The 27106-nt window shown below is 48.6% G+C and overlaps 1 protein-coding gene and 1 pseudogene across 1 annotated transcript in view; both read right to left on the reverse strand.

Moving 5' to 3' along the window:
• Positions 1-27106, reverse strand: part of LOC129132012 (uncharacterized) — a 292843-nt gene that overhangs the window by 29110 nt on the left and 236627 nt on the right. Inside the window, 1 exon segment of the mRNA XM_077191087.1 lies at positions 16114-17109. Coding sequence (XP_077047202.1) covers positions 16114-17109 — 996 coding nt within the window.
• On the reverse strand, positions 919-2409 carry LOC143695828 (uncharacterized; annotated as a pseudogene).

Genomic DNA, 27106 nt, shown 5'->3' on the forward strand with positions numbered 1-27106 from the left:
TTGTAGCCTTGGGGAAGCCTAGTGAAAGTGTATTGCTGTCCTTTCCATGTGAAGGAAAAACGGTCCATATCTTCTGGCTGTATGGGTATCATAAAAAACATGTCTTTGACATCTATAGTTGCCATGACTGAGTGAACTTTTTCTTGAATTGATGTCATTAATTCAGCCAAATTTGGGACTGCTGCTGTAAGAGGGTCTGTGTTGGCATTAAGCCTGCAGAAGTCTACTGTCAGCCTCCACTTCTCATTGGGTTTCCAAACTGGCCACACTGGCAAGTTGAAAAGAGAATGGGTATTGACTATTACTCCTTGGTCTCACAAGTCCTGTATAACCAGTTGATGCCCTCTTTGGCACCAGAAGGTAGAGGGTATTGTTTTACATGAGTAATTTTGCTAGACAGTGAGGAGGATGCAGCTTGGAGCAGTCTAATGTTAAGACGTGGCACGCCAAATGACCACAGGAATCCCTCAGAATCTTCCCACTGCCTCCCAGCAATAACATCCATCCCTAATAAATTGTTTGGAATATCCCCAATTTTGACAACTAATTGATTCTCCTCTCCATGGAGTGTGAGTTTTACTAAGGCCACATTCATAGATTCTGTAGTTCCTAGGGCATTTAAAACATAACATGGTTTCTTTGTTGGAACAATTCTACACTTCTGGGCATCCTTTTTGTTAGTGCAGAGATTTGTGCCCCAGTGTCAATCAGAAAGGTTACAAGTGCCTGTTTGAGGCCTGTGATAGCTGTGATCAATATATCTCCTGATTTATGTTTAGTGAGCATTCTCAGATCCATCCATGCTCCAGCCCTTCGCTCACCTATAAGGGATGGAGAGCCTAGTTTCTCTGGTTCTCTGTTTGCTTTGGCTCACATCCTAAATTCTGAGGGAGAGGCTGGGAGAGGGTTTCTTTTGGCTCACTGGCTGGATTCTGAGAAGGGAGGGGTGCACTGGGTTGAACTGAAAAATTCGGTTTCTGATAGTGCCAATTCGTTATTATTTTCTGTAATTTATCAAGGGGCAAACCATCCATCACCTCTCTGGGGACCCCCCTTTTAACTTCCAACAACCACCAATGGTGGTGGTTAGAGATCTGTTTTCCCTTCCCTAAATTTTCACCGTGAGGAGCCGTGATAAACCAAACACCGTTTGTTTTTTCAGATTTCTCCTCCAGGGTTTTTACAGGTCCATATCATCTACTGTAATTAATCAAATCTACTGCAACCTCGCTCCATGCCCAACCTTTATGGCTACTGGCAGGTGAATCAGATTGAGAAGCTGGGGGCTGTGAGGGGATGGAGTATGGAGTGAAACCAGGATCAGTAGATTCAGTTTGGTCAGTGGGGTTACCAAGGAATCTATCTAGTCTCTCTATGGGACCCAAGGCCATTATGGTTTTCTGTAAAGTAATTGCTGTAGGTTTAGGAAGCCCTCAAATTAAAGGAGTCATAATTTCAGGCTTTACAGGTAATTGCATTGGTGACTGAAAACCAGGAATCAACCTTTTTCATGAAACATTTGCAGGCAGGTGGCTTTGTGGGCGCCTTCCAAAAGCTGGTCGGGGGCACTGACTATAGCTAAAGGGTCTCCCCTTTCCAAAGGATTAATTCCCCTGGCCCAGAAAGGCACACATTGTGTCAGGGACCACGTGTCACGCTTATCTCCTGTTGTTAGGAAAACTCCATGTCCCCAGTACCTACTGGCCTCCTGTTCAGTTAATTTAATTTGATCTCCACCAGTGAGGGACACTTGGAAGACATATTCTATCTCCGATTCTTGTGGGAGGCGCCCAAATTCTTTCTTCAGCTTAGTCAATTTGGTAGTGCTGAATGGTATTTGTTTAGTTGTGATATGTGGTTCAAAATCTTCATCATTAATATAGTTATATTCTGTTTTAACCAAGGGTGGTCTCAAATGAGGGCAGCAGTTTTCTCCACAGTTTTTTTACTGCCTCTAGTTCCTTATGGGGATAAATCTGTTTAATGTGAGGAGTGTCTTTTCCTCTGCCTGTGTTGAGGAATCAGCATTCAGTGAATTCTTAACATGTTCCTCTCTAAGGGCAGCTTGTAACAGATGGATCTCATTCCTTTCTTCATTTAATTTTTTTGCCAAATTTCAACTAGGTTTTGAAGGGAGTCCATTATAGCTTTTTCCTCACTTCTTCACTTTAAGAGAGTTTTTATAGCTGCTGTGAGACAAGCTCCCAAAACTGAGCAGAGAATAGTTTTATTTTTGCCCAGTTTAAATTTTGTTTCATGTTGTAAAGAACATACTCTATCAATAACATTTTCCAAATTAAATCAGTTACTTTGTGCCCGTTCTTCTCCTCCGGGAGAAGGTTTGGCATTGTGTTTGGCTAGTAGAGCATAAAATTCAGCTTCAACTTTTGCGCTGAGGTTTTCCGTCATTTTGTGATGGGACCAAAACCATGACAGGGAGGTGTAGACTTAAGGCACACAACCACACAGCCTCTGCTGTGTTTCCCTTGCTTCCCTGGGTGGGTGAAGAGACTAAATGTGCCTGGGAGGTTCTACTCAGTTACTTCAAGTAGTCCCTTCACTTCCCAGACAGTCCAGATTCACACATACACAAAAACAGTTTCCCTTTTTGCACTAAGAGATCTTTTGTGAAATTCTGAAGACAGAACCCTCAATTGAGTATGGGGGTGCTTTTCACCTAGGCATGTGCAGTTTGTGGGAAATTTGAGTCACTCCCTTTCCTTTTTAGACAACTGCTCACCCCTTTCGGGGTATCGGGCTCGGTGCGGCTGGAGTGAAACATCCTTCCCCTGTTACAGACTACACACAACCCTGCAAACCCCTCTGTCTGTCAGAATCCTGTCCATGACGGCAATTTAATGTCACGATCCACTCGTACAAGTGGGGTTGTGATGGTTCATTAACTGATCTCAGAGTGCAAAAACAACATGGAGGGGATTTCAGTCTTGATCAAAACAAATGCACCTTTTATTGAGTGCCCACAGCAGAAGCAATAGAAGGATTAGAAAGGAGATAAAGGATAGAGGGAGAGAGAAGAAGACAGGGGTGGGAATAGCTACCAACGGAGAGACAAAATCCTCGTGGTCCAGCCAATAGATCCATCTTGTCACGTTGGGGAGAATCTCAAATTCTTTGCATAACTCAGGGGTTTTTTATAGTCATCCACCAAGGGGAGAACAGATAAAAGACAATGGAGAATAAGTCTATTGAAAATGTGTAAGACAGTCCATGTTCCAAAACAGGACAAATCAATCTCAGCGGTGAGCGAGACCCATTGTTTTCAGGATTGGTGTCTATGAGAAACCAGTCTTGGTGCAGCAAACACACCTGCAGGCAACACTTGGCAAACATCCCACTTCAGTCAGGCCCGCGCCCCTGTGTTAGAATTTTAAGGGTCTCAGTCTCAGTCCTTGGGAGGGGGCTTCCCTTACAGCGCTTGTGAGGCAGATGAGGGATCTTCTATGGGGGGATCACCAGAGGTACCCCAGAAAGTTCATCTGGCCAAGAGGTGGGGAAATTCATGGGCCATTGTGATGAGCAGGGATCGTGAAGCAGGTGTAAGTGTACAGAGCAAGCCGCTCCCTGTCAGCCCCTGCTCGAAGCAGTTGTAACGTGGGGGCACAGCAAGCACAGCTGCAAACAATCACTTGGCGAGCATCCACCCCAACCAGGCCAGAACTCCAGCCAGGGTCCTCAGGGTCTTCCTCTCTGTCCTTGTGACGGTCGTGAGGCAAATGAGGGAAACTTCAGACCATCTCTTACAGCAGTTTACTTTATCTCTTCCTCAACAATCCCCCCCTCTGGGAGATATCTTCTGTTATTGGGCCCTTGAGTGTCACTGCATGACTGATGAAAAATTCATCATCCCATTGTGAGATGCTCCGGCCAGAGGGAGGAGCCAAGCATTCCTACCTGGATATAATTTGACATTGGAAGAAGAGAGACAGCCTTTTCCCACTGGATTCCCAGAGGAGCAGCTTTCTTTTCCATTGCATTCCCAGAGGAAGTCCAGGCCCATCTACGCCACCACTGGACCTTAAGAGAAAACTCCACCCTTCTACAGGATCACTGCTTCAACAGAACCCCACCTGTCACTGCAGGAGCACTGCAGCCACCATTTAATAGGACTGCTACCACCACTGTGACCCACAGGGTGTCAGGTCATATTCTGACTCTGTCAGTGGGGCTTTTTTGTTTGTACTATTGCATTTGTATTTTTAGTTTTCCTCGTAAATAACTGTTATTCTTATTCCCATATCTTTGCTCGAGAGCTTTTTAATTTCAAAATTATAATAATTCAGAGGGAGGGGGTTTACATTTTCCATTTCACAGGAAGCTCCTGCCTTCCTTAGCAGACATCTGTCTTCAAACCAAGACAGAATGCCATCCATATAATGTAGGATAATGGCATCTGGGAGAGTCCTTTGGATGGGAGATAGGACAAGGGCCATGTACCACTGGCATATATAGGGGAGTTTTTCTCACTTTGGGGGAGGACTCACTGGTGGTACCGCTTCAGAGGTGCCTGTCTGTTCAGGGAGGGGATGGAAAAGGTGAATATGGGAGCATCTTGAGGATGGAGGGGGATGTTGAAAAAGCAGTCTTTGATATCAACGACCACCAGTCTCGAGTCACAAGGAAGCAAGGACGGAGAAGGAAGGCTGCAAGGGACCCATGTCCTCAATGACCTTGTTAATTTTACAAAGGTCATGGAGGAGCGTCCACCTGTCCTTGCCAGGTGTTTTGAGAACAAAGACAGGGGAGTTCCAAGGGCTGTTGGAAGGTACAATGTGGCCCTTGGAGAGCTGCTCCTCCACTAGAAGCTCGAGGGTATGTAATTTCTCTGTTGAGAGGGGCCACTGATCCACCCACGGTGGGGTGTCAGTCTTCCAGGTGATTGTGGGGTGGTGCACTCTGCAGTGGCCCCAAATAGAAATCCCGGGACAGAGGTGGAATATCAAGTCAAGCTCCCCACTGGGACAACAGGTCCCTGGCCCACAGGGTGGTGAGTGCCCTGACTACAAATGGCCTGATGGTGGCAGTTTGGCCCTCCAGTCCCTCTGTTGTGATAATACGCTCGCTCCTCATGGAGATGGCAGCTCCTCCAATCACTGAGGTGACTCCAGTGACAGGAGTCAGCTCCGGGTTCAGGGGCCATTGAGGTTGTGTAATGATAGTAACATTGGCCCCTGTGTCCACCATCCCTTGTAGGTGGATGTCATTACCTTTATTCAACTGACTGCACTTTATAAGGGGCTTGTCTTGGCCCATGATTTCAACCCAGCATGCCATTGGGTGCTCTGGGATATTGTCTATGCTTAATGGCAATAAAAAGGCTTGGGCGATCACAGTCTCTCTGTGCAGGAAGTGTGGTGGTTTTGTGCAGCAGAAAGTGACTGTGATTTCGTCACTTGGCCCAACAGTTTGTACTTCCACTATAATATGTATTTCATTTGGTCCATGAATACATTACCTATTACCAGCACATCCCTCAGGCCCTCTAGGGGTCCATATTTTCTGGTGGGAATACGATAGAAAGCAGAGTCATCAAATTGTATAGACAAAGCACTCACCAGTTGGTGTCACGTCCTGACCTGAACTTGCTGGAAAGCCTTGGTCACTCTGGTCTGTTGTTCGGAGTATGAAGAGCTCCACGGGAATTTCCCCACGTATTGGACCTCCAGAATAGTGGGGAGGGTACAGTGAAACAGCTTTCCATTTGCTGTCTTCACACGGGGCCACCCTGCAGTCTGTTGGAAGTTTTTTGGCTGATAATGGTGCTGGTGGTGGTGAGCTTACTGGTGATAACAAAACTGAGAACAGTTGTTAGAATGTCTGTTGCAATGCATACAGTGTGATGAATGGCACCTCTTTGGTGGCTGCTGGTCTTTAGGCATTTTGTATTCTGGACAGTCCTTCAAAAAAAGGCCTAGTTCCCCACAATTAAAACATTTTGCAGCATCTTGGGATGTTAAAAAGGCCCTCTCCCTTAGAGATTGCCCTTGCCACGGTGTGTTCAGTGGAAGATAATTTGTTGCAGGCCTCATCCATCTGGTTGATTGTAGGTTCTGGGTCTTAATATTGTTTTGCACTCATTGTTTGCCTTTGCCAAGGCCATTTTATTTAGCACTTCCTTCTTGGCCTCTGGGCTTTCTATTTGTCACTCAAGTGCAACTTTAAGTCTGTCTACAAATTTCATGAAAATTTCACTTGCCCTTGTTTAATGTTAGTGAAGCTCTGTGTATGTAGGGTGTCGTCGAGAGTGAGGAGCAGGGATGTCTTTGCAGCAGTGGTGATGCCACTGAGTGCAGCTTCTTGTAAGTCCTTTGCTTGGTCTTGTGGCTTCTGGAAGTCACCTTCTCCTGCCATTTGTTCAAGGGTTAAATTTGGTTTGTTGGCATCTTTTGAATATGTGTCCGCCAGTGATTTGAGATGCCTTTTTTACTGCCTCTCCCACAGCATGTACTCGACCGGGGTGTGAGACTCTGTCCAAAGTTTCTCTCATCTGCCTCACGATCGTCATTGGGGACCACAGAAGAAAAGACCCTTGTCTGAAGTTTCTGGCCCTGTTGGAGAAAGTTACGTGCCAACGGCTCCGAGACCTGAGCACAGTGCTAAGCTATTGTTCACAGGTGTTGTTTGCTGTATGCTACACTGAGCCCAATGAAAGAAGAAGGGGGCATCTTGCCTTTTTGCAGCAATAGCCTTGGGAGCTGTCCCACCTCTCAGCCTGGCTGGACTTCTCCTGAGTCTTGGGTGGTCCCCCACAGAAGACCCTCACCTGTTTTACAACCACCGTGAGAGACAGACTGAGATGTAAGGAGCCTCTCCATCAAGGAGTGAGACATGAAACCCCCATGTGAAAAGGCCCCTCTGCTCCTTCCAAGGACTGGGAGTGAAACCCCCAGCCCGGGGCAGGTGTGTGGGGGAGGCAAGCTGACCAAAGCGAGATGTTTGCCTGCAGGTTGTGACTGCTGGACCAAGAAGACAATGGCTCTCGTTTACTGCTGAGAACATGGACTACCTGTTACATCTATTCTTTATTGTATCTGTTTCCCCCCCTCCCTCACAATTTTCAATAGAGTTATCATAATAAAAACCTCTGAGTTAGCGAGAGATTTCAAGATCTCCCCAGACGTGACCTGGTGAACTCCATCGGCTGGACATCAAAGGACTTGGCTGTTCTATGTTTGGTAGCTATATACCTTCCTTTCTCTTCCTCCCTCTTCTCCTTATTTTCCCCTTTTTTCCCCAATTCCTCCCCAATGCATTTGGTTATTCAATAAAGGTGCATTTGTTTTGATTATCACTGCAAACCCCCCTGTGACGTGTCGGTTTTTTGCACCCTGAGATCAAATCCATGAACAATCACGAAACCCGTTCGTAAGGATGGATTGTGACACGGGGAGAGTAGGCAATTCATGATATTTTTATTTTCATGCACGACCAAGACACGGTCAGAGAAGGTGGCTTCCAGAAATGTTTTTAAGAAATGCAACCCCCAACCATATTCCTTAGCCACTTTGCAGAGCTCCTTCAATTCCCCATAGGGGATCGGCTCCCAGGAATTGATTGCAGTCACTCTTCTGCTATGTTTACATATAATTGGCAAGCCCACAATCTTTTTGGTGGCTTCCCTCTGCAGCTTGGCCCAGTGATCCTCAGACTCAGGACTGGAATCCGGGTCTGCAGAATCCCTACTCTCATCCTCCGAGGAGGATGGAGGGCACTTGATGACTGCATGGAGCCTCTTGGGGCAGCCAGAATCTGCCTGTTTGTGGGCAGCTGTGGAAGCCAATATGGGCTCCTTCTGGTTGCTGTCATCACCACTTCTGGCTCCAATGTTGTGGGAATGGGAATGGGAGGGACCATCAGGAGAGGAGTCAAGAGAGGAAGGGGTAGGGATGGGGTGTGCACAATGGGGAGGGGATTCCCAATAGAGAGGGGAAGTCCCAACATGGACACACTTCCTGACACAGAAGGGAGGGGCAGGGTGTGATTACAGGAATAGAGAAAGTGGGAGGAGGGTCAGAGGTGTCGTTTTTGGCAGAACAGGGAGGTGACAAAATGGCCATTGCCTTTGTGGGATCAGCACCATTTTGTGGAGAAAGGGCAGAAAAACTTGGAGAGGGAGAAGACAAGATGGCGGGGCTGGCCACATTCCTGGCACCATCTGGGAGAACAACTGGGGGTGGTAGAACTGGGTACATGGGCATTGGAAAGAGGGTTAGGAGAGAGCCCAAGGCAGCATGGCCAGTGCTGCCCTGGAGAGGGGACAGAGGACACTGGGAGATGTCAGGGTGACGGTAGCAACCCTGTGCCTGCTGGCAGGATCCATCTCCCGATCCTCCCTGACGCAGGGAAGAGAGTTTAGGGATGTGGGGGGAGGAACGGGGAGAAGGGGTGTTAAACTGGGGTCCCGAATGTTTCCCAACATTTTCTACAGACTTAGCAATAAGGCCAAAGGATAAAATTTCCCCACTGAAAGATCCCCTTTAACTCAAAGAACATAGAATCTTTTCCCTATATGGTCCCAGAACTCATTAAAATGAATTCCCTCATAACATCAGGAAAATACTTGAACAACCAATGAATAAAACATTTTAAATCTCCCTTTGAAAAATGAAAATTTTCCCCAACAAGGATTCCTTTAACTTGGGTATAAACTTCCCTCTGTGGGTGGGTCAGTTTGGCTCCCATCCCCACACTTTCTCCCAACATCCAAGAGGAAAAGAAGGCAAAGGAAAGACAAAAAAGGGTGACCCCCAAATATAGTACTCACATGACAGTGGGTCAACAAAACCTCTCCAGGTTGTCTGTCAGCTTCAACCGATCTTCTCGCCTCAAGAAGGTTGCCGGTCACCTGTGCGATTCCCCCAATAAAACTTAGGAGTCTCCTCTGGGAATTGGCTGCTCTGAACATGGCTTAACTTCAGTAGCCAAAAAGCTACTGAAGACACCTCCAGGAATGCTCCGGATAGGTCCCTGTTCAGGCTGCCAGCTGTCACAAGCCGCAAGCCCGTTGGTGGTGGAGAGAGAGGCAGCGGAGCCGTGACCTTCCAGAAGTGTCTCCAGTAATGAAGCCGCTCGGTGGCACAGGCACACACACACACACACACACACACAATCACTGCAGCACACACTTCTCTTGTAGAATCACCAACGACAAAGAAATGGGAAGGGTCTTTGTATGGATGCCAGAGAAGGAGGTTTATTCCAGCCACGCACAAAGGGGTTCAGGGACAAAGACAAAAAGAACAGTGGAAGGTCTGGGTTTAAATACAGGGGACATGGGGGGGGAGGGATGGAACAGAGCATCAGGGCCAATGGGCTGAGGGCTCAGGGCAGTAAAGAGGGGAGATGAGGGGTGGCAACCAATAGGGTAAAGAGGGTGGGACACTGAGGCAATATGGGGCCAATGGATAAGCAGGGAAGGGAGAACATTCAAGGACATAAATATAAGGAAAAAGGGAGGGAGAGGCCAACAGTCCAACCAGGGAAGTAGAACTGGGTACATTTGCATATACAACAAAGCATCCTGGAAGAGGGTCTGCTCAATTGCCCTGAACAGGGGAGATTTCTCCAACTTGGGGTCTGTCTGTCTGTCCAAAGGTCTATAATGGCCTTTGTTCTGTAGGCCCACCGGCCTCCACAGACGCTCAGTGGAAAAAGGGGTTAGAAGCTTTGCTTGTGAAATTTGTGAGACATGCAAACCAGAATATTGCAGCCCTCATGATTGACCACCTGGCCGGAGAAGGAAGCCACTCAGACCCTGTTGGGCAAACCCACATTCCTAGTGAGGCCCTTGAGGGTATTACTGAAGCTGCGCATAGCACATTTTTAAAGGTTCCTGATGCTGTGAGCCCCCCAAAAAGTATTTACTTATGTAAAGCAAGGACTGGCGGAGCCTTATATGCAATTCAATGGCTGCTTGAAACAAGCTCTTAAAAGACAAATTGAGAATGACATTGCCAGACAGGTGTTGCTTTCAAAATTAGCTGCTGAAAATGCTAATGAGAATTGTAAAAAACTTCTGAAGTCCTTGTCTAAGGAGGAGCCCATCCTGCTGTAAATGATAGAGGCATGTAACCACCAGTATGCCCTTGCATAGGGCAACCGTTACTAATGAACCTTACTGTGGGGGCTGGTATAGCAAATGCCTTTGTGTGGAAGGGGCCAACAGCAGGCCTGTTAGCTAAAGGAGTGAGAAGAAAGGAAGCAAGCAAGAAGTTGATAAGGATTCTCTCCAAGGCTGTAACTAAGGAGACCAAGAGAAGTGAGGAATTGAAGAAAGATGAGAACTTTGCAGCTGGAGGAAGTATTTTTAGAAAGTCAGTTGAAGTCACTGTAACTTATTACCAATGATGTTATGTTGATTTATTGTGGCCAATAGTTAGGGTAGAAGAAGTATAAACAATTAGAAAGTGTATAAAAGGTCAGCCATGTTCAATAATAAAGAGTTACCATCTGAGACTGCTTGTGGTCTCTGCCTTGTGTCATGACTGCCTTGAAAGCGACATCTGGTAACCCCAATGTGATTCAACACCCTTAAGAACATACTTGATCTGGACCCAAACGGGGTCCTTGTGACTGGCAAATGTGACTCACTGGGACGTAGTGGGGGAGGCGGCGTTGGTGCAGCTGAGAGTGGCGGGTGGAAGCCACAGGGAAGCCCAGACCTGATTTTCTCCTATCAAGACACCTGGAAGTAGGTGAGCCACCAACTAGTAATAATGGGAAATAATTTATCTAATGAAGAAGAGACTGTTTTGGCTACATGGAAAGTTTTGTTAAGAAATAAGGGAATTAATACTTCAGACTATGCCCTTCGTAGTATATTGCTGTGGGCTAAATCACAGGATTTTGGCACTGATCCCGACACAGCATTTAGTGTGAAAGCATGGGAAAAAGTCGGGGACAGACTGTAGGAAGTCATCTGAGTGGGAGATAAAACTGTTGTTGATCTAGCTGTTACCTGGGGATTGCTTTTTGAGGCATTAAAGGAATGGAAAACCGAGCGAGAACAAACAGAGCAGGAGGTGGATGAAGAATTGGGGTTGATAACAGAAACTGATGAAGGGGATGAGGCAGAGGGGGCCTCTGATGGGGAACTTGGTGAATCTATCCTTGAAGAAGGTGCAGGTGCCATGCAAGTTACCAGGTAGGCTACCAAAGCTTCCAGGAAAGCTGCCAGAGCTTCTGGGCTGGATGCCAAAGCTTCTGGGACAGCTGCCAAAGCTTCTGGGAAAACTGCCATAGTATCTCCTTCTCAGACTCCTAAACCTCTTTATGTCACAGCTGCGCAGCAGCTCCTGATGGTGCCTGTATACACCACACCACTGCACCAGGTAGCTGAAATGTCTTTAGCAGAGAGAGAAACCCAGTCTTCTGCCCCCCTGCTTCCCTCTGCTCTAGCCCAGCCATCTGCCCCTTCGCTCCCCTCTGAGCTGCATGAACAATCTCCAAGGTCGTATCCTCCATTACCTGACAGCGAGAGTGACAGCGAATCAAGTGATGAGTTGCCCGCAGTAACATCTGAGTTGGGGCAGGGAACTGTTGACAGTTCACCTTCTAATAGCTGTAGCCCTACTGCCCCATGGACTTTGCCCCCACGTCAAGTAACTGGGCTTCCTTGAGAGCCTCAGTGTCCTGGGTTGACTATATGATGCTTTTATCCCCAATTATGTTATGTTGAATAATAAGTTTTGCACCTTATATTATGTTGAATAATAAGTTTTGCACCTTTAAGAGTGTTCCAGAGAGTGAAGCAGCGGGAGAGAAGAAGCAGCAGGTTTTTTTCAGACACCGTACTCACTCCTCCACATTTCTGCCCCTGGACTGTTGTTGTCTGCGGATGGACTGACAGTGGGACAGAGCTCTCTTTTGCTTTTAGTTAGTTTTAGCTAGCTGAGGCAAAGAAGTTCCCTACTGTGGGGACTTTTGTTTTTTTCCCTTTTCCTTGGAGCTCTTGAAACCTGCTCTGGACTGAACACCCAGGGGAGAACGGGCAGCTGCATCTGTGGCCCACCAGGCCGGGCCTGGCCTGCAACATTTCCAGCACCGGAGGGACTGATCAGAGACAGAGTGAGCTGAGCCGCAACCCGGGGAGGGACTTTCTCAGTTTGTCATTTCTTTTGGAGTGGCAAGAGATTTTATTGTTTGATATTGTTAAGGTTTTGTTGTTTAATAGACAGGTTTTTTCCACCTTTCTCCAAGGAGGTATTTTCTCCCAGACCAGTTGTGGGGAGAAGAGCAGATTGGATCTGCTTTCCTACTGGAGCTCCTTTGGGGGATTCTCTCCCAAATTTGCTCTAAACCTGGACACTCAGGAGTTTTGGGAATTTGTTAGGAAGAAAGCAGCTGAAGAAAAGAATTGGGACCTGATAGAAAGATTAGGTGCTCCAAGAGTACCTCAGGAGAACAGTGCTAATGCAAATGTTGCCTGTGATAACCCTATGGCTTTTCCAGGTTTTAAAGCAGCTCCTGGAAGAGGGCAGGATGACAGTCATCACGTCTTTGTCTGGAAGGTTGTGCAAGATCTCCAATCGAAAGTGGCTCAGTATGGCATTAATTCCTCAGACGTAATGCAATTAATATGTGTAATTAATGCAGATATGCTTGCACCTTATGACATCATGCATATTGCTACTATTTCATTCCAGCCAGTACAATACAGTGTATTTCAAGAAACTTGGAGGCAAGTGGCTGAGCACACAGCTGTAACAAATATGCAGTTGCCTCAACACGACCCTCATCATGCTGTGGGTGTTGATGCCCTACTGGGCACTGGGCCTTTTGCTAACCCAGATTCACAGGCAAGGTGGGATCCTTCAATTTTGGCACAAGCTCAGCAAATTGGCACGAGTGCTTTAATTAAATCAATGGAAATGGCAGCTCCAAAACAGAGATATGATACTATACAACAAGGGATGAGAAAACCATTTTTGCAATTTGTGGAAGAGCTTGCTGCAGCCATTGAAAAACAGGTAGATGATGAATCTTTGCGACACAAATTCTGTATACATTTCGCGAAAGAAAATGCAAACTCAGGCTGCAGAAAGATTATTGACACTTTACCTGGGGAACCCACATTTCCTCAAATGATGACTGCTTGCTCAAAAGTTGGTTCAGTAGACCATAAAATAGCAGCTCTTGCTGCAGTTCTAAGACCTTCATCGAAATGCTATAATTGTGGACAGCAAGGGCAAGTAATGGCACAGTGTAATACCCAGAAAATAACATCTAAATCAAATGCAAGCAGCAACGTTATGTGCAACCATTCTGCTAAATTTGGGCACTATGCTAAACAATGCAGGAGTAAATATCATGCAAATGGTCAGCTGTTGCAGGGAAACAGGAAGAAGAGCGCGAATGGGCATGTGGGAAAACAAATACCCCAAGAACCACAGCAGCAAATATGGGCCTCCCCAGCACTGCAAAGCTAAACATTTGTGAACAATACTAAGGGGCAACAAGTGGGTCTGCAGGGATTGATATACCCACCACTGACACAGTAACCATTCTGACAAAAGAAATGTGCAAAGTGCCCCTCAATGCCTATGGTCGAATAGGACGGGGATTGAGTGCGTTTTTGATGGGAAGATCAAGAACTACACTTAGAGGTATTCATGTGCATCTAGGACCTTTTGATGCTAATTATTTAGGACAGATTCATGCTATGGTACCCATTTATGACCCTCCTGTCACTATTCAGAAAGGAACTTGCATTGCTCAACTCGTACCTATTGTGAGTTCTGTTCTGAATACAGTGGACCGAAGTCGTGGCACAGGAAGTTGTGGATCAACAGGGATACCTCAAGTGTTCTGGGCTGAGAAAGTTACGGAGAACCATTCAGAAAAGACATGCATCCTCACCACCAGTGGATGTCATCCAGGAACCATATCAGTAACAGGCTTTATTGACACTGGAGCAGATGTCACAATACTCTCGTGACTTTGCTGGCCTCAATCGTGGCCTCTCACTCATGCAAGTTTTGGACTTCTGGGGTTGGGTGGTGCTACAACAGGTGGCCTGTCAGCCATTGTAATTAATGTGAAACATCCTGATGGCCAACAAGCTAACATCAGACCCTATGTTGCCGATGCTCCTCAAAGTTTGTGGGGACGACATTGTTTATCTCAATGGGGTGTCAAAATTACTACGGATTTTTAATGGGGGCCACTGTGATGCAGGGCAATGAACGTCCAGTTGTAGCCTTGATATGCTTGACAGATAAACCTGTCTGGGTTGACCAGTGGCCCCTTACTAGCGAAAAGCTTACTGCTCTGCAAGAATTAGTCACAGAACAATTTCAAGCAGGAAATATTGAAATATTCCTGGAATACCCCTGTTTTTGTAATAAAAAAGAAATCGGGAAAATGGAGACTTTTACATGATTTACGGCAGATAAATGCTGTAATGGCAACAATGGGAGCTTTACAACCAGGCCTTCCTACGCCTACAATGATTCCACAGGAATGGCAAATAGTTGTCATTGATCTGAAAGATTGTTTCTTCACTATTCCATTGGCTGAGCAAGACAAAGAAAAATGTGCTTTTACTGTGCCTTCCATAATCATGCTGAACCCTGAACCCAATAAAAGATATCAATGGAGGGTACTTCCCCAAGACATGAAAAATTCGCCAACTATTTGTTAATGGTTTGTGGCACAGGTCTTGTCAAAAGTGCAGGAGCAATTTAATAACTGCTACTGTTATCATTACATGGATGATATCTTGTTGGCATCTGATAACAAACAACAGTTATCAGCTCTTAAACAATGTGCTGTAACAAATTTGAAAGCTTTTGGTCTGATCATTGCCCCAGAGAAAGTGCAGGAACACATGCCTTGGAAATACTGGTATGTTAGTGACTAACACTCAAGTTATGCCTCAACCTGTGAAGTTAGACATTGATGTTAAAACTGCTACTGATGGACAGAAATTGGTTGGTTTAATAGGTTGGATTAGATCATATTTAGGCATAACTAATCATCAGATGCAACTATTGCATGATTTGCTGTCAGGCACCACCTCCTCTACTGATGAGAGGCAATTGACCCCAGCAGCAAAGACCCTAGAAGAAATTGAATTAGCCTTACCACACACATTTGTTAACAGATTAGATACCTATGTTGGTGTTCAAGTGTTTAATTTTGAAGGACCATTAAATACCGTGTGGAATACCGTGTCAATGAAGTGATAACTGGGAAGATCAACTGCATATTCTGGAATGGATATTTTTATCTTTCAATAAAGATAACAAAACAGTAAAACCTCTTGCTGCTCTAAAAGAGAGACAAACTCACCAAGTCCCTCTGTGGGCTGTAGCTCAGCTCACTCAGTCCCTTATCAGTCCCTCTGGTGCTGGAAATGCCACAGCCCAGGCCCGGCCCGGTGGGCCACAGGTGTGAGCTGCCTGTGCTCTTCTGGTGTTCAAGCCAGAGCAGGTTTAAACAGGTCCAAAGAAAAGGGAAAAAAACACCACAGTTCAGGAACTTGTTTGGTTCAGCTAGCTAAAACTAACTAAAAGCAAAGGAGAGCTCTGTCCCGCTGTCTGTCCATCCGCAGACAACACAGTCCCAGAGCAGGAATGTGGAGGAGCAAGTGCAGTTTCTGAAAACAAACTGCATGCTGCTTCTCTACCCCTTCACTCTCAGGACAGGTCTTGAAGGTGTAAAACTTATTATTCAGCATAAACAGAACAGACTGGGGATACAAGCACCAAATAGTCAACCCAGAATATACCTCAGGGACTGTTCAGTACTCCTTGATATCACCAGAAGATAGGATTGAATGCAAAAGATTTTATGGGATTGAAATTCAACAAATCTGCTCTTCCCAAGGAATTCCCATTGTAGGCCTGCGTCCTGATGGAGGTTCCTGCCTCTGGGTTTATCTAGGTACCCTCAGAGAACCAGGAAGATGTGGAGCCCCCCAGCCAGATGCCTTCCAACTTGGATCACCAGGACCACGGATCATCAGGGCTCTGCCCAATGGGGGTCACTGGGGATCATCCGATGCGGATCCTCTCATGGGGGATGGAGCTGGAGCAGGGCACAAAGCTCTTCCCACATTTGGGGCACTCACAGGGCTTCCCTTAGTGGCGCCTCCGTTGGTGTCGGGTGAAAGTTGAGCTCAATGAGAATCTCATCCCACACTCCCCACACTCATAGGGCCTCTCCCCGGTGTGGATGCGCCGGTGCAGGGTGAGGGTGGAGTTTTGCTTGAAGCCCTTCCCACAGTCGGGGCAGCGGAAGGGCCTCTCCTCGGTGTGACTCCGCTCATGTTTGAGAAGATCGGAGCTCCTGTGAAACCTCTTCCCACATTGGGGACACTTGTAGGGCCTCTCCCCAGTGTGGGTGCCCTGGTGTTTTCTCAGGTCAAAGTGCCACCCATAGCTCTTCCCACATTCCAAGCAGGTGTAGGGCCGTTCCCCCGTGTGGATGACCTGGTGCCGAATCAATGCTGAGCTTCCTCTGAAGCTCCTCCCACATTCCCCACACTCAAAGGGCTTTTCCCCAGTGTGGATCTTCTGGTGTTCCGTCAGCTGGCACTTGATGCTGAAGCTCTTCCCACACTCCCCACACTCATGGGGTTGTTCCCCAGTGTGGATCCTCTCATGTTTCCTCAGGCCAGAGCTGTATCTAAAGCTCTTCCCACATTCCACACACTCATAGGGCTTTCCCCCAGTGTGGATCCTGTGGTGTTGCATCAGGCTCCCCTTCTGGCAGAAGCTCATCCCACATTCCCCACACTCGTAAGGCCGGTCTGCAGTGTGGATCATCTTGTGTTGCATCAGCTGGCCCCTCTGCCTGAAGCTCTTCCCACATTCCCCACACTCAAAGGGCTTTTCCCCAGTGTGGATCCTCTGGTGTTGGATCAGGACAGAGTTGTGGCTGAAGCTCTTCCCACATTCCCCACACTCAAAGGGCCTCTCCCCAGTGTGGATGACCTGGTGCTGCCTGAGGCTGGAGCTCCAGCTGAAACGCTTCCCACATTCCTCACACTCATAGGGCTGCTCCCCAGTGTGGATCACCTGGTGCTGGATCAGATCTAAGCTCTGACTAAAACCCTTCCCACATTCCAAGCACTTGTGGGGCTTCTCCCTGCCATGAGGCTTCTCCACCAGCTCTGAGCTCTGGCTGGATCTCCGGCCGCCTTCCTGGCTCAAGGGGGCTCTTTCCTCCCTGCAGCTCCCTGGGCTGGGTTTGCAGCCCCTCCTCGTGCGGAATCTCCAGGGCTTTTCCTCCTCCTCCGTCCAGACACGCCCTAGGAATGAAAAATCCTGGTTTGGAGAAAAAAACAAGATGAGAGTGCCTTGGACTGGGAGTTCCTCCTTGCCCAAGTTCATCTCATTAGGTCATTGGGCATCTTGTGTCTCTAAGAACCTCCAAAACACCACAATTCAGCACAAAAGTCCTCCAAACATCAAGACACAGATCAATAACTTCCAAAACATCAACATTCAGCAAAAGCCCCCTCCAAATATAAAGATTCAGCCCCCACAAAAAAACAAAGCACCAACAATTAGCCCAAGAAAGCTCAGAAACACCAAGATTCACCCCCGGGAAAATTGTGGATCCCAATCCCCTGGCATCTGCTGCATGTGGGGGGGGGGGCAACGCTCCTGGGGCTGGGGTCAGAGGCTGCAGATACAGGGAGAGGTGGAACCTTGTGCTGCTTCCTCTTCCTGTTTCTCCTCCGGTGTCCCCACTCTTCCTCACACTCCTCTTCCTCCTGCTATTCCTCCTTCTCCTGCACAATCCCACCTTCTCCTCCCACGGGCATCGTTTGACCCTTTTGTTCCTCAACCCTGCTTCTCCTTCCCTTCTCCTCCTGCCCCAGGCCCAGCACCCGCTGCCGGCTCCCTCTTGCCCCCAGACCCACAGCACCCCACGGCAGGGGCAGGGATGGAGCTGGGGCAGGTCGGGCTGGGGCAGCGCTGGGCTCTCGGCCGCTCCCGCCCGCACTCGGTCCCCACTGCAGCCGCTCCCGCCAGGACAGCGCGGGGGGGCCCGGCCTTGGCGCTGCCCCACTCCCACCTCCCCAAATTCCCCTCGCATTTGGAGAACAGGGCATGGATGGTGTTGGTGTGCTGCAAAGGGACTGGGTGAGGGGGAGTGTGCAGCAATATGCTTAAGGCAAAAAGCTGCAGAAGGAATCTTTGTGGGAAGGAAAAGGATGATGGAAAAGCAGAGGAAGAGAAAAATATTGAGGACTGGGATGTTTTTCAGCAGGGTCTTATCCTCAACATTTGCCAGCTGATCATTTGTATCCCCGGTTTCCAGGAGAGGAAAACAAGGAGGTCAGGGTTTCAGGGGGTTTCTCTGTGGGGGGCAGCGGCAGCAGCGGGCGCAGAGGTGCGGGACCGGGAGCACGGGCTGGGGGCCTGGGGGGAGCTGCGGGGCCGGGCCGGGGCTGTGGGGCAGCCGGGGCTCAGCGCCGGGCGCTGCCTGACCCCACCAGCCCCGGGCAGGGCCGGCAGTGGCCCCCGGCCCCCAGGAGGCTGCGGGACGCCCCGGCCGCTGCCCGGCCCCGTGGAGCTGCCGGCCCTGCCCGCCGGGGGGCGCCTTTGGACACTGCGGCAGGACAGGGACCGGCTCTGGGATACGGGCTGGGGAGGGCACCCTGAGCACAGGGACGAGGAGCAAGGAACACCTGGGAAATACAGATTGTACATGGAAGGATCCAGATTTTCTTCTAAGGATTTGGTTTGGGTCCTTGGAGAAATGAATGATTTTGCAGAAAACTTAGCAGCTGTCAGAAGGTTAGGGTTAGGGTTGAGTTGCTGATGAGAGCTGATTGCTGGGTGCTTGGGACCTCTGTTTTTTTGGGAGTTTTCCCAGGAGCGGGGGAGGGGGGGGACGGGGGAAGGGTGCAGAGATGCCGGAGGATTCAGGCTGGGGGTAGGGGCTGGGCGCAGTTGCTGGCCCTCTCTCAGTTTTCTGTCCCTCTCTCAGGTTTTTGGAGGAAGGCAATTGGAGCTGCTGCTCTTAGGCTGCTCTTTCCACTGCTGCTGACAGAGCCCGTGTGAAAAATGTCTATGATTGGCTTTTCACAAACATTAAAATGAGTATTATACATGTTATGTTAGGAAGTTATGCTGTAACAATTTTTTTAAGTAGTGTGTTAAATGTAGTTTTAGGTTATAACATAATGTTAAAATAGAAACTTATGTATGTGGGATAGTTTTTTAAAAAAGGAATGAGGACTCACACCAGATAGCAGCCACAGGACACCTAAATCTTTCAGAGAAGAATATTTTATTGCTCAATTATCAGAAGAAATGAACTTGTTCCTGCCTTGCTCAGCCCTAAAGATGCCATCAGGATGAAGAGGAAGAAGCTGACACTGACCAGACAGAATCCTTTGTTGGAATGGAATTTATGTATCACGTATGAGATGTACAAATATGCAATGGGCTATGGTTTTTCACAGTTAATCCTCTATTAACGTGTGTCCTTTTTTGGGCTTACTTTGCCCAGGAAAAGGTACCCGAGCCGTTTGTAACTCTTTGTTTCCATTGTCTTGTATTGTCCTAAATCCTAATTGTCCAAATTTTTATTACTCTAATTGTATTACTATTTTTATAACCATTTTATTACTATTAAACCTTAAAAAGTTTAAAAACAAGTGATTGGCGTTTTTCACAATTATGATAGCAGAGGATGGTTACCAACACCTCACTGCCGGTGCTTTAGGAGAGTCAGAGTGGGGAAGGTGCCCCCTGCCCTCTTCAGCAGCCTCGCTCTGTTTGCCCTGGGGTGACCGACAGATGCAGGTTATGGTGGACAAAAGGAGACAATAAAACAAAGACAAGGGAAAAAGGGTCCCTACAACCACGGCAATTGGCCCCCTAAGAGTAGTAATGTACACGAAGAACATGGGAAGGAAAAGGGATTGGTAAGTATTTCTCAGGGGGGATGAATGTGAGTGAATGAGAGGCGGGCTGGTTGTGCCAGACCTGCCAAGTGAGTGCTGGAGTCTCCCATGCTGCGTTTCTGACTTTCCGCGGTAAGTGGCCAGTAAAGAGACAAAGTGAATGTTAAAAGGAGTGAGAGAATCCCCCGGGGTAACTGGGACTGGGTCTCAGAGAGGGGCTGGACCCCTCGGAGGAAGGGAGCAGAGGAGTTTCCTAGCCCAATCCACTAGGAAATGGGACAAAAGGGGCTCCTAAAAACCTGCTGGGTTGAGGGATAAGAGTGCCCAAGATCATCCAGAATTGAAACCTGATGGGCTGAGGGATTAATATTCCAAGAGCATTCAGGGTTAAGCAAAATTCTGCTGGATTGAGGATATGCTCAAGAGCATTTGGGATTGGACAACATAGGTGGATTGAGAAATAAAAAAATGCCCAAGTGTTGGGGAAGATGAAACAGGAAAGCCTTATAAATATGATTGTCTGGCAAAAGATTTTGACAATATAGAAACTATAAGCAAGATTGAAATCAAAGCAAGCTTTGAGATACCTCAGTTACTGAACAACTGGAAAACAATGGTGTGGCTGGCTGAAGGTAATCCCCTTTTGATGGAACAATTCCCACTGCTTGCAGACAGATCCGAGGGTCAGAGCAGATCCTGCCAGCTTGGCAGAAGGGGTCCAAAGAGGAGTTTTTACGGTTTAAAATGTAACACAGTGTGGTAATGTAATGATTCTTATAGGCTGTATGTAAATGCTATAGGACGTGCATCTTGTACTAGATTGGCTGTTGAGAAATAGAATATTCAACACAGAAGATTTATTGTGTTGTAATGGGAACCTCACTCTCTTACACTTTTACCCTCTTACTCTCTTACCCTCTCATCCTCTCTACCCCTCTCTTCTCTCGGGCCTGCTCCAGCTGTGCCTGGCAGCTCCAAGCAGGGCCCTGCACCCGGGCCCTTTGCAATAAACCGCAAGTTCCAGGGCCTGGCTGCAGAGATCTCTCGTCTCCGTCCATCCCGACCGTCCTACCCCCCGACGCTCCTACACCCAAGAGCATCTGGGGTTGGCCAACACAGCTGGGTTGAGGAAAATCCAATAGCACCAGGACTGGCCAGAAATACCTAAAATTGTAATAGGTGATGTGAAAGTAAAAGGTACCTTATTGTTGTTGTGTGTGTGAGAGTGAGTCACACACAAAATCAGCCTCAGCTTCCCGGGCAGGTGGGAAGGGGGGGCTGTGGAAAGAGGAGTGTGTGACCCACAAATAAGCCATTGTCCCTTGGGTGGGTGGGGGCTGTGACAGAGCATCTGTGTGACTGCAAACGGGCCATTGTCCCCCCGGGCCTGTGAGGGGGCCGTAGCTGAAGAGTGTGAGTGACACAAATCAGCCTCACAGGTGAACGGGCACCGGAGGCAGCAGAGTCAGGGCCCTCCCAGGAGGCCGGGAGATACTGAGACCCAGAGGCCAACGCCAAGGGGAGGGGGCCACAGGGACCCGCGATTCTCTGTCAACAGGGATCCACTTTGTGTCCTGAGCGTGTGAAAGAATGTGTGGAAGTGAATGAGAAATAGAAGCGAGTGAATGTAGAAAAATGAAAGGATATGTAATGTAGATTGTGTATTTTAAGCTTCACTATATCTCCTTGGAGAGAGGTGGATTGCACTGAAAGTAGTGTGAGAAAAAGGTTTTTTGTTTTTAAGTGTGTAGTTGAAAGAAAAGTGGTATTTAGGTTGTTAGTGAAAGTGAAAAACAGAGGCAGATGATGAATAGATGAGATCTTGAAAAATGAGACAGAAAACCAGTAAGTTGGATTACAGGGGGAAAAAAAGAAAAAAAAATAGCCCTTTGGGAGTTATGTTAGGTAACAGAGATACAACTCCTTGCAAAAGGAGAAAGTACAGGGTATGTAGTAGTTGATGGGAACAACATGCAAACTATGGAAAAAGGGAAATTAACCTTAAACTAGTAAGCTCAAACTTGTGAATTATATACTTTAAAAAGAGCACTAGAATATTTAACACAAAATAAAGGAACCATATATACTGATTGAAGGTATGCCTTTAGCGTAGTACATACCTTTAAAAATTTGGAAAGGAAAAAGATTACTTAATTCAAGAGGAAAAGGTTTAGTACATGAGGAACTTATTTCAGAGGTTTTAGAGGCATTAAAATTACCTAAAAGACATAGCTATAGTACATATTAAGGAACCCCAAAAGGGAAAGACCCCAGAAATAAGAGGAAAAAATTTGGCAGATGACGAAGCCAAGGATACAGCAGAAAGTGGAGCTGAGTGAGTTATGTTAATATTAACTCCAAACGAGGAAAAACTGGAAATTCCTAAGTTTAGGGAAGCCGAGAAAAAAGAATTAAACAAGACAGGAAGTGAACAAGATAAATCAGGGAAATGGAAACTTCTTGATGGAAGACAATTACTTAATAAAATGTGCTTACTAGGAAAATATTAGAAGACATGCATCAGAAAACCCACTGGGGTACTCAAGCTTTGTGTGATCATTTTTTAAGGAACTATGGGTGCACTGGGATTTTTGGAGTAGCAAAGCAAGAAACTGAAAGATGCTTAATTTGCCAAAGGATAAATAAAAAGGTGATGAGAAAAACAACATTAGGAGGTCGTGAGTTAGCTCGTCGACCATTTCAAAGTATCTAAGCAGAAGTTTAGATTTGTTAGGCTCTGGATTTATTTGTAAAAAAACCCATTTAATCTAGAAGAAAGAGAATATGCCATAGGTTAGACAGGAGATTTTAGGAGAATAAAAATCTTTAAAGCATGAGAAACACCCGAGACAAAACAGGAAGAGAACAAGGGGAAATGAAAGGGAGGGGAACAAGAGGAAAAGTCAGAAAGAGAGTGGGATCCTCTGCAGCTCTTGCCCCCTCCGTTCGCGGCCGAGGCGCCTGTCCCGGGTCCCGGCTCGCTGCCCGCCTCAGCTCCGCCTGCCCCGGTTTCCATCCCAGGTGCGGGCTCACTGCCCAGGGCAGCTCCACCTGCCCCGGCGCTGGCGGTGAATTTGTGTGCCCTGCTCCCACTGCCCGGCCCGCGGCCGCTCTGCCGGCCATGCTGGGGAAGATGGGGGTTGCTCTGTCCTGCCGCGTGGGCCGAGGTCACCGCGCCGACCGCACCGAGGGCGGGTCCCAGCCATCCCATCCCCGGCTGCCCTGCCCGTGCCAGCTGCGCTGGGCACCGCCGCTGCTGCTGCCGGGGTCTCCCACCTGCCTTTTCTCTGCCGGGAGCTGCCGGATCAGCCGCCATAAGCCATGTGGGGGCTGCCCACGCTCCGGCTCGGTCTCCACGGGAAGATCCCCCTCTGGCGATTCCGGCAGCAGACCCTGCCCACACTCCCACCAAGCCTCGCCGGGATATCCTCCCCTGACCCCGGCCTGCTCCGAGTTACATCCCCTTGGTAACCACAGCTCCAGCTGTTCAGGGAAACTCTCTCTCTACAGGAAGCACCTTATCTAAACACTAGGAGCTCACTTAAAAGGCAGCCCTCTCCAAATTCTTTCTCAAAACACAGGAGAAAGGCTATAGAAGGTAAAAAAGTGAAAGAGTTAGATGAAGGGATTGCTCTATTTCGGTTAAGAGAGGTTCCCATGGCAGGGATGCGCTGCCCTGCCCCGCGGGAGCCACCAGCGCCCCTGCCGGCCGTGCCCGGAACTGCACCCAAGGGGAAAGCGCCGCAGCCGAAAGGCCGGGACTGGCTCCGGGCTCTGTTTGTTTGCACTGCCGGAGCTGTGGTTGTTTGTTTGCTTTATTATGCACACTAGTAAAGAACTGGTATTCCTATTCCCATAGCTTTGCCTGAGAGACCCTTGATTTCACTATTGTAAAAATTAAGAGGGAGGGGGTTTGCATTCTCCATTCCTAGAGAGGCTTTTTCTGCCTTCCCAAGCAGACACCTGTCTTGTAAAGCAAGACAAGCACCCACAGGCACTGAGGGGGGCTGCAGGAGGGGCAGAAGAAGGCCCTGCAGCACTTGGGCACAAAGGCCCAGCAGGTGAATGCAAGAAGGGAGCAGCAAAAGGCCAAGCTGAAGGCAAAGGCCAGGGCAGAGTTCCTACAGCCCCTGAGGGATCAGCCCCAGGGCCCAAGGGGGCCCCAGCACCCAGGGCACGGGCTCGGCCACAAGCACCCGGCAGAGGCATTGCCCTCCTCGGCAGGGGACAGCCCACCCAAACAGCCCCTGGCAAGGAATCAGGGCTCCAGCTGCAGGGCACAAGGACACTGCAAGCACAGACAGCAGCACCCGCAGGACGAGCAAGTCCACCCCGTGATGGACATGGATTGGCAGGGCTGTCACAGCTCCCATCACACCAGGGACCCTCCACACTGGAGCCCTTGAGAACATTCAGGTGGGTCTGCATTGAGAGGAGGCATTTTCAGATGGACACAGGGGCCTCTCAATCCACTCTGAATCTTAGGCCTAAGGGAGGGAAAAAAGGCCAAAATGTCTTTGATTATTCATGGCATAAGTGGGAAAGCTGTATGGTTTTATTCAACCACTATTAGTAGATCTGGGAGATGGATTTGAAATGCATGAAGTTTTATTTGCTCCTAATTGCTATCATGATTTACTGGGAAGGGATTTGATCGCTAAATTTGGAACACAAATTAATATTATAAAAGGTGATACAGAGGCCAGTTCTGTTGTACCTCTGTGTCAAATGTCTGGCCAGGCCTATGCTGAAGTGAACCCTGAAGTGTGGGCAGCCCCAGGGAAATAGGGAAAATTAGATATGGAGCCTCTCCAAAGTACTCTGAAGCAACCAGGACAAGTGGTGTCTAAAAGCAACAGCCTATTCCAGGGGAGGGAAGGAAGGGGAATCAGACAAAGCGCAGGTCACCGCCCCATGCTCAGCTCAACCCAAGGAGCTCTGGGTGCTTGTAAGAGCCTGGCACTGAAATGCCCTGGGCAGGAAGGCTTCAATATCTTCTGCTGACACCATGGCACCTAACAGGGCAGCAAAAGCAATTCTGACTGCTTCAGCAAGCACTGGATCAGAGATCAAGGTATATTCTCCCCCAGGAAGCTGGGCTGGCACAGAGCCTGCCCTGGGACTTTGCTGTTGCCAACACCCAGCCAGGACATCGGCTCCTGCCTAAGGAGTGCAAAGCAGCACCACTGGTGGCCAAGGGGCCCATGCCAAGTGTCCCTGAGGCCAGAAACAGCCGCCAGCACAGCTGAACACGGGGGGACCCCTCAGCCTGGCCTCAGGGGCTCTGAAGCCCCGGAGATTTGCACTTCCCGCCTGCAGCAGGACCATGGCAGCCGCCCCTGAGCCTGCCCTGAAGGCAACGCAGCAGCAGCCAGGGCTCCACAGCGGGCCAAGCCCCTGGGCCTGCCCACAGATCCTCTGCTCAAACCCTCGCAAATCCTGGCCACCCTCCTCTGGCACCTCCAGCCACTGCGGCCAAGCCTTGCTGCCACTGCTGCAGCTTCAGCGCTGGCTGGGCCTGCACTGCCACAGCTGCTGGGGAGCACCACGGCACAATTCCACTCTGGGGCTCACTCACACCCACACTCTGGGCTGCCTAGAATAAGATTACACCATGAGAATGTTTTTTCTAAATAATCCTACTTTCATATTGTCAGTTAGGTTTGGGGGTGAGAATCAGTTTTTATTCTCGGCAGAAGAAGTAGAAAATATCTTTATTGCTTTGGATTCTTTTTCAGTGTGTGTTTGCCTGGCTGGTGGAGATGGCAAAATTTTGGTCCACGTTTTCTGGTGTTTACCTCCAGGCTGCGTTTAGAAGAGCTTTAAAGGTGACCCTTTAACTCACAAACCGTTAATAGAACACTCTTCAAAAAAACCCCCAAACATTAAAAATACCCCAAACCCTGGCTTTTGGGGTGGGGCGCATGAGAGTCATGCTCTGGAAGAGAAGCTTCATTCCAGGCAGCCTGCAGAGGAGCTTTAGAAATGCAAATGAACACTGCTGGGCAAAGCCTGGACAATGTACCTGGGTCTCTTGCCTGGGGCAGGAATTGGGCTCATTCCCTCTGCCCCTCAGCCCAAGCTCTGCCTGCTTGCACCGATGGAATTTGCACAGCTCAAGGCAGAGCCCAGGGTGAGGATATCTGACCCTGCAACAGAAACGGGTGAAGCTGCAAAGGGAAACAGCAAATGAAGAATGTTGGGAAAACTTCACTATAAATAAATGGGGGGGAATCATCCCTCTGCCCACTCCAACATGTGCTGTCGCTGTCAGTGTTATATAGGGTGTATTAGAGCACTGAAATGTTCTTGCTACCACAAGTTCAGGGAAATCAGTTGGGAATCCAAGTATTTGATGATTTAAGTAGAGAAAAGCATCAATTGATGCAGTCCTTGCTGGAGAGCGCGGCCAAAAATGGAGAAAAGATGAACGGCCAGCAGAACAAATCCTATAACACCATGGACCAGCCCCTGGGAACCCAAACCAATTCATGTCAGGAGCCACAGAACCTATTTCTCATTTCAATGGCATCATTAGATTACAAGCTGCCCTGGGAATAACCAACCAGACAGCTCCAGCTCCTGACCTTCCTGCTGAGCAGTCCCTGAAATGAGGAACATTTCAGTGGATTGGTCAGCCGTCCGCGACTGACGGCACCGTCGCCCAATCGCAGCCGGGGGCGGGCTCTGCACACGGCACAGCCTCGCCCCGCGCTCTCAGGGCCCCCCGGGCTGCGTGAGGGCAGAGCCGGAGATGAGGAACAGCCCTGGAACGGGCCCGGGCCCGAGGGGATTGAGCTGAAAACACAAACAAACTTCTACGCACCTCCCTCCACGGCTTTCCCGAAGCACTGCGGCTTCTCTGGCTCCGGTCAGCGAGAAGCCCCGGAGACTCACTACTGCTACCTCTAATTAGGAGCATCAAGGAATGGCTTTGATTTCCCCCAAAAAGGGAAAATTGCCCCAACCCTGTGGATGAGTAGGCGAGGGGAGAGATTTCTGACAGAAAACTCCAAAAACTCAGAGCAGGATAATGAGAAGTGAGTGAAGACCCTTAAATCCAGCCTTCCCCCACGCCTCCCTCCTTCCAGCTGCACCTCCTACCCCGGCAGTGCCGGAGACAGGGAATGGGGCCGTGCTCACTTCATGCCCCGGGGCTTCTCCCTCTGCTCAGGGACAGGAGTCGTTCCCCTGCTGCACCCTGGGCTCTCTCCCACCGGA

This window comes from Agelaius phoeniceus, chromosome 27 (assembly GCF_051311805.1).
Source record: "Agelaius phoeniceus isolate bAgePho1 chromosome 27, bAgePho1.hap1, whole genome shotgun sequence".
Lineage (NCBI taxonomy): Eukaryota > Metazoa > Chordata > Aves > Passeriformes > Icteridae > Agelaius > Agelaius phoeniceus.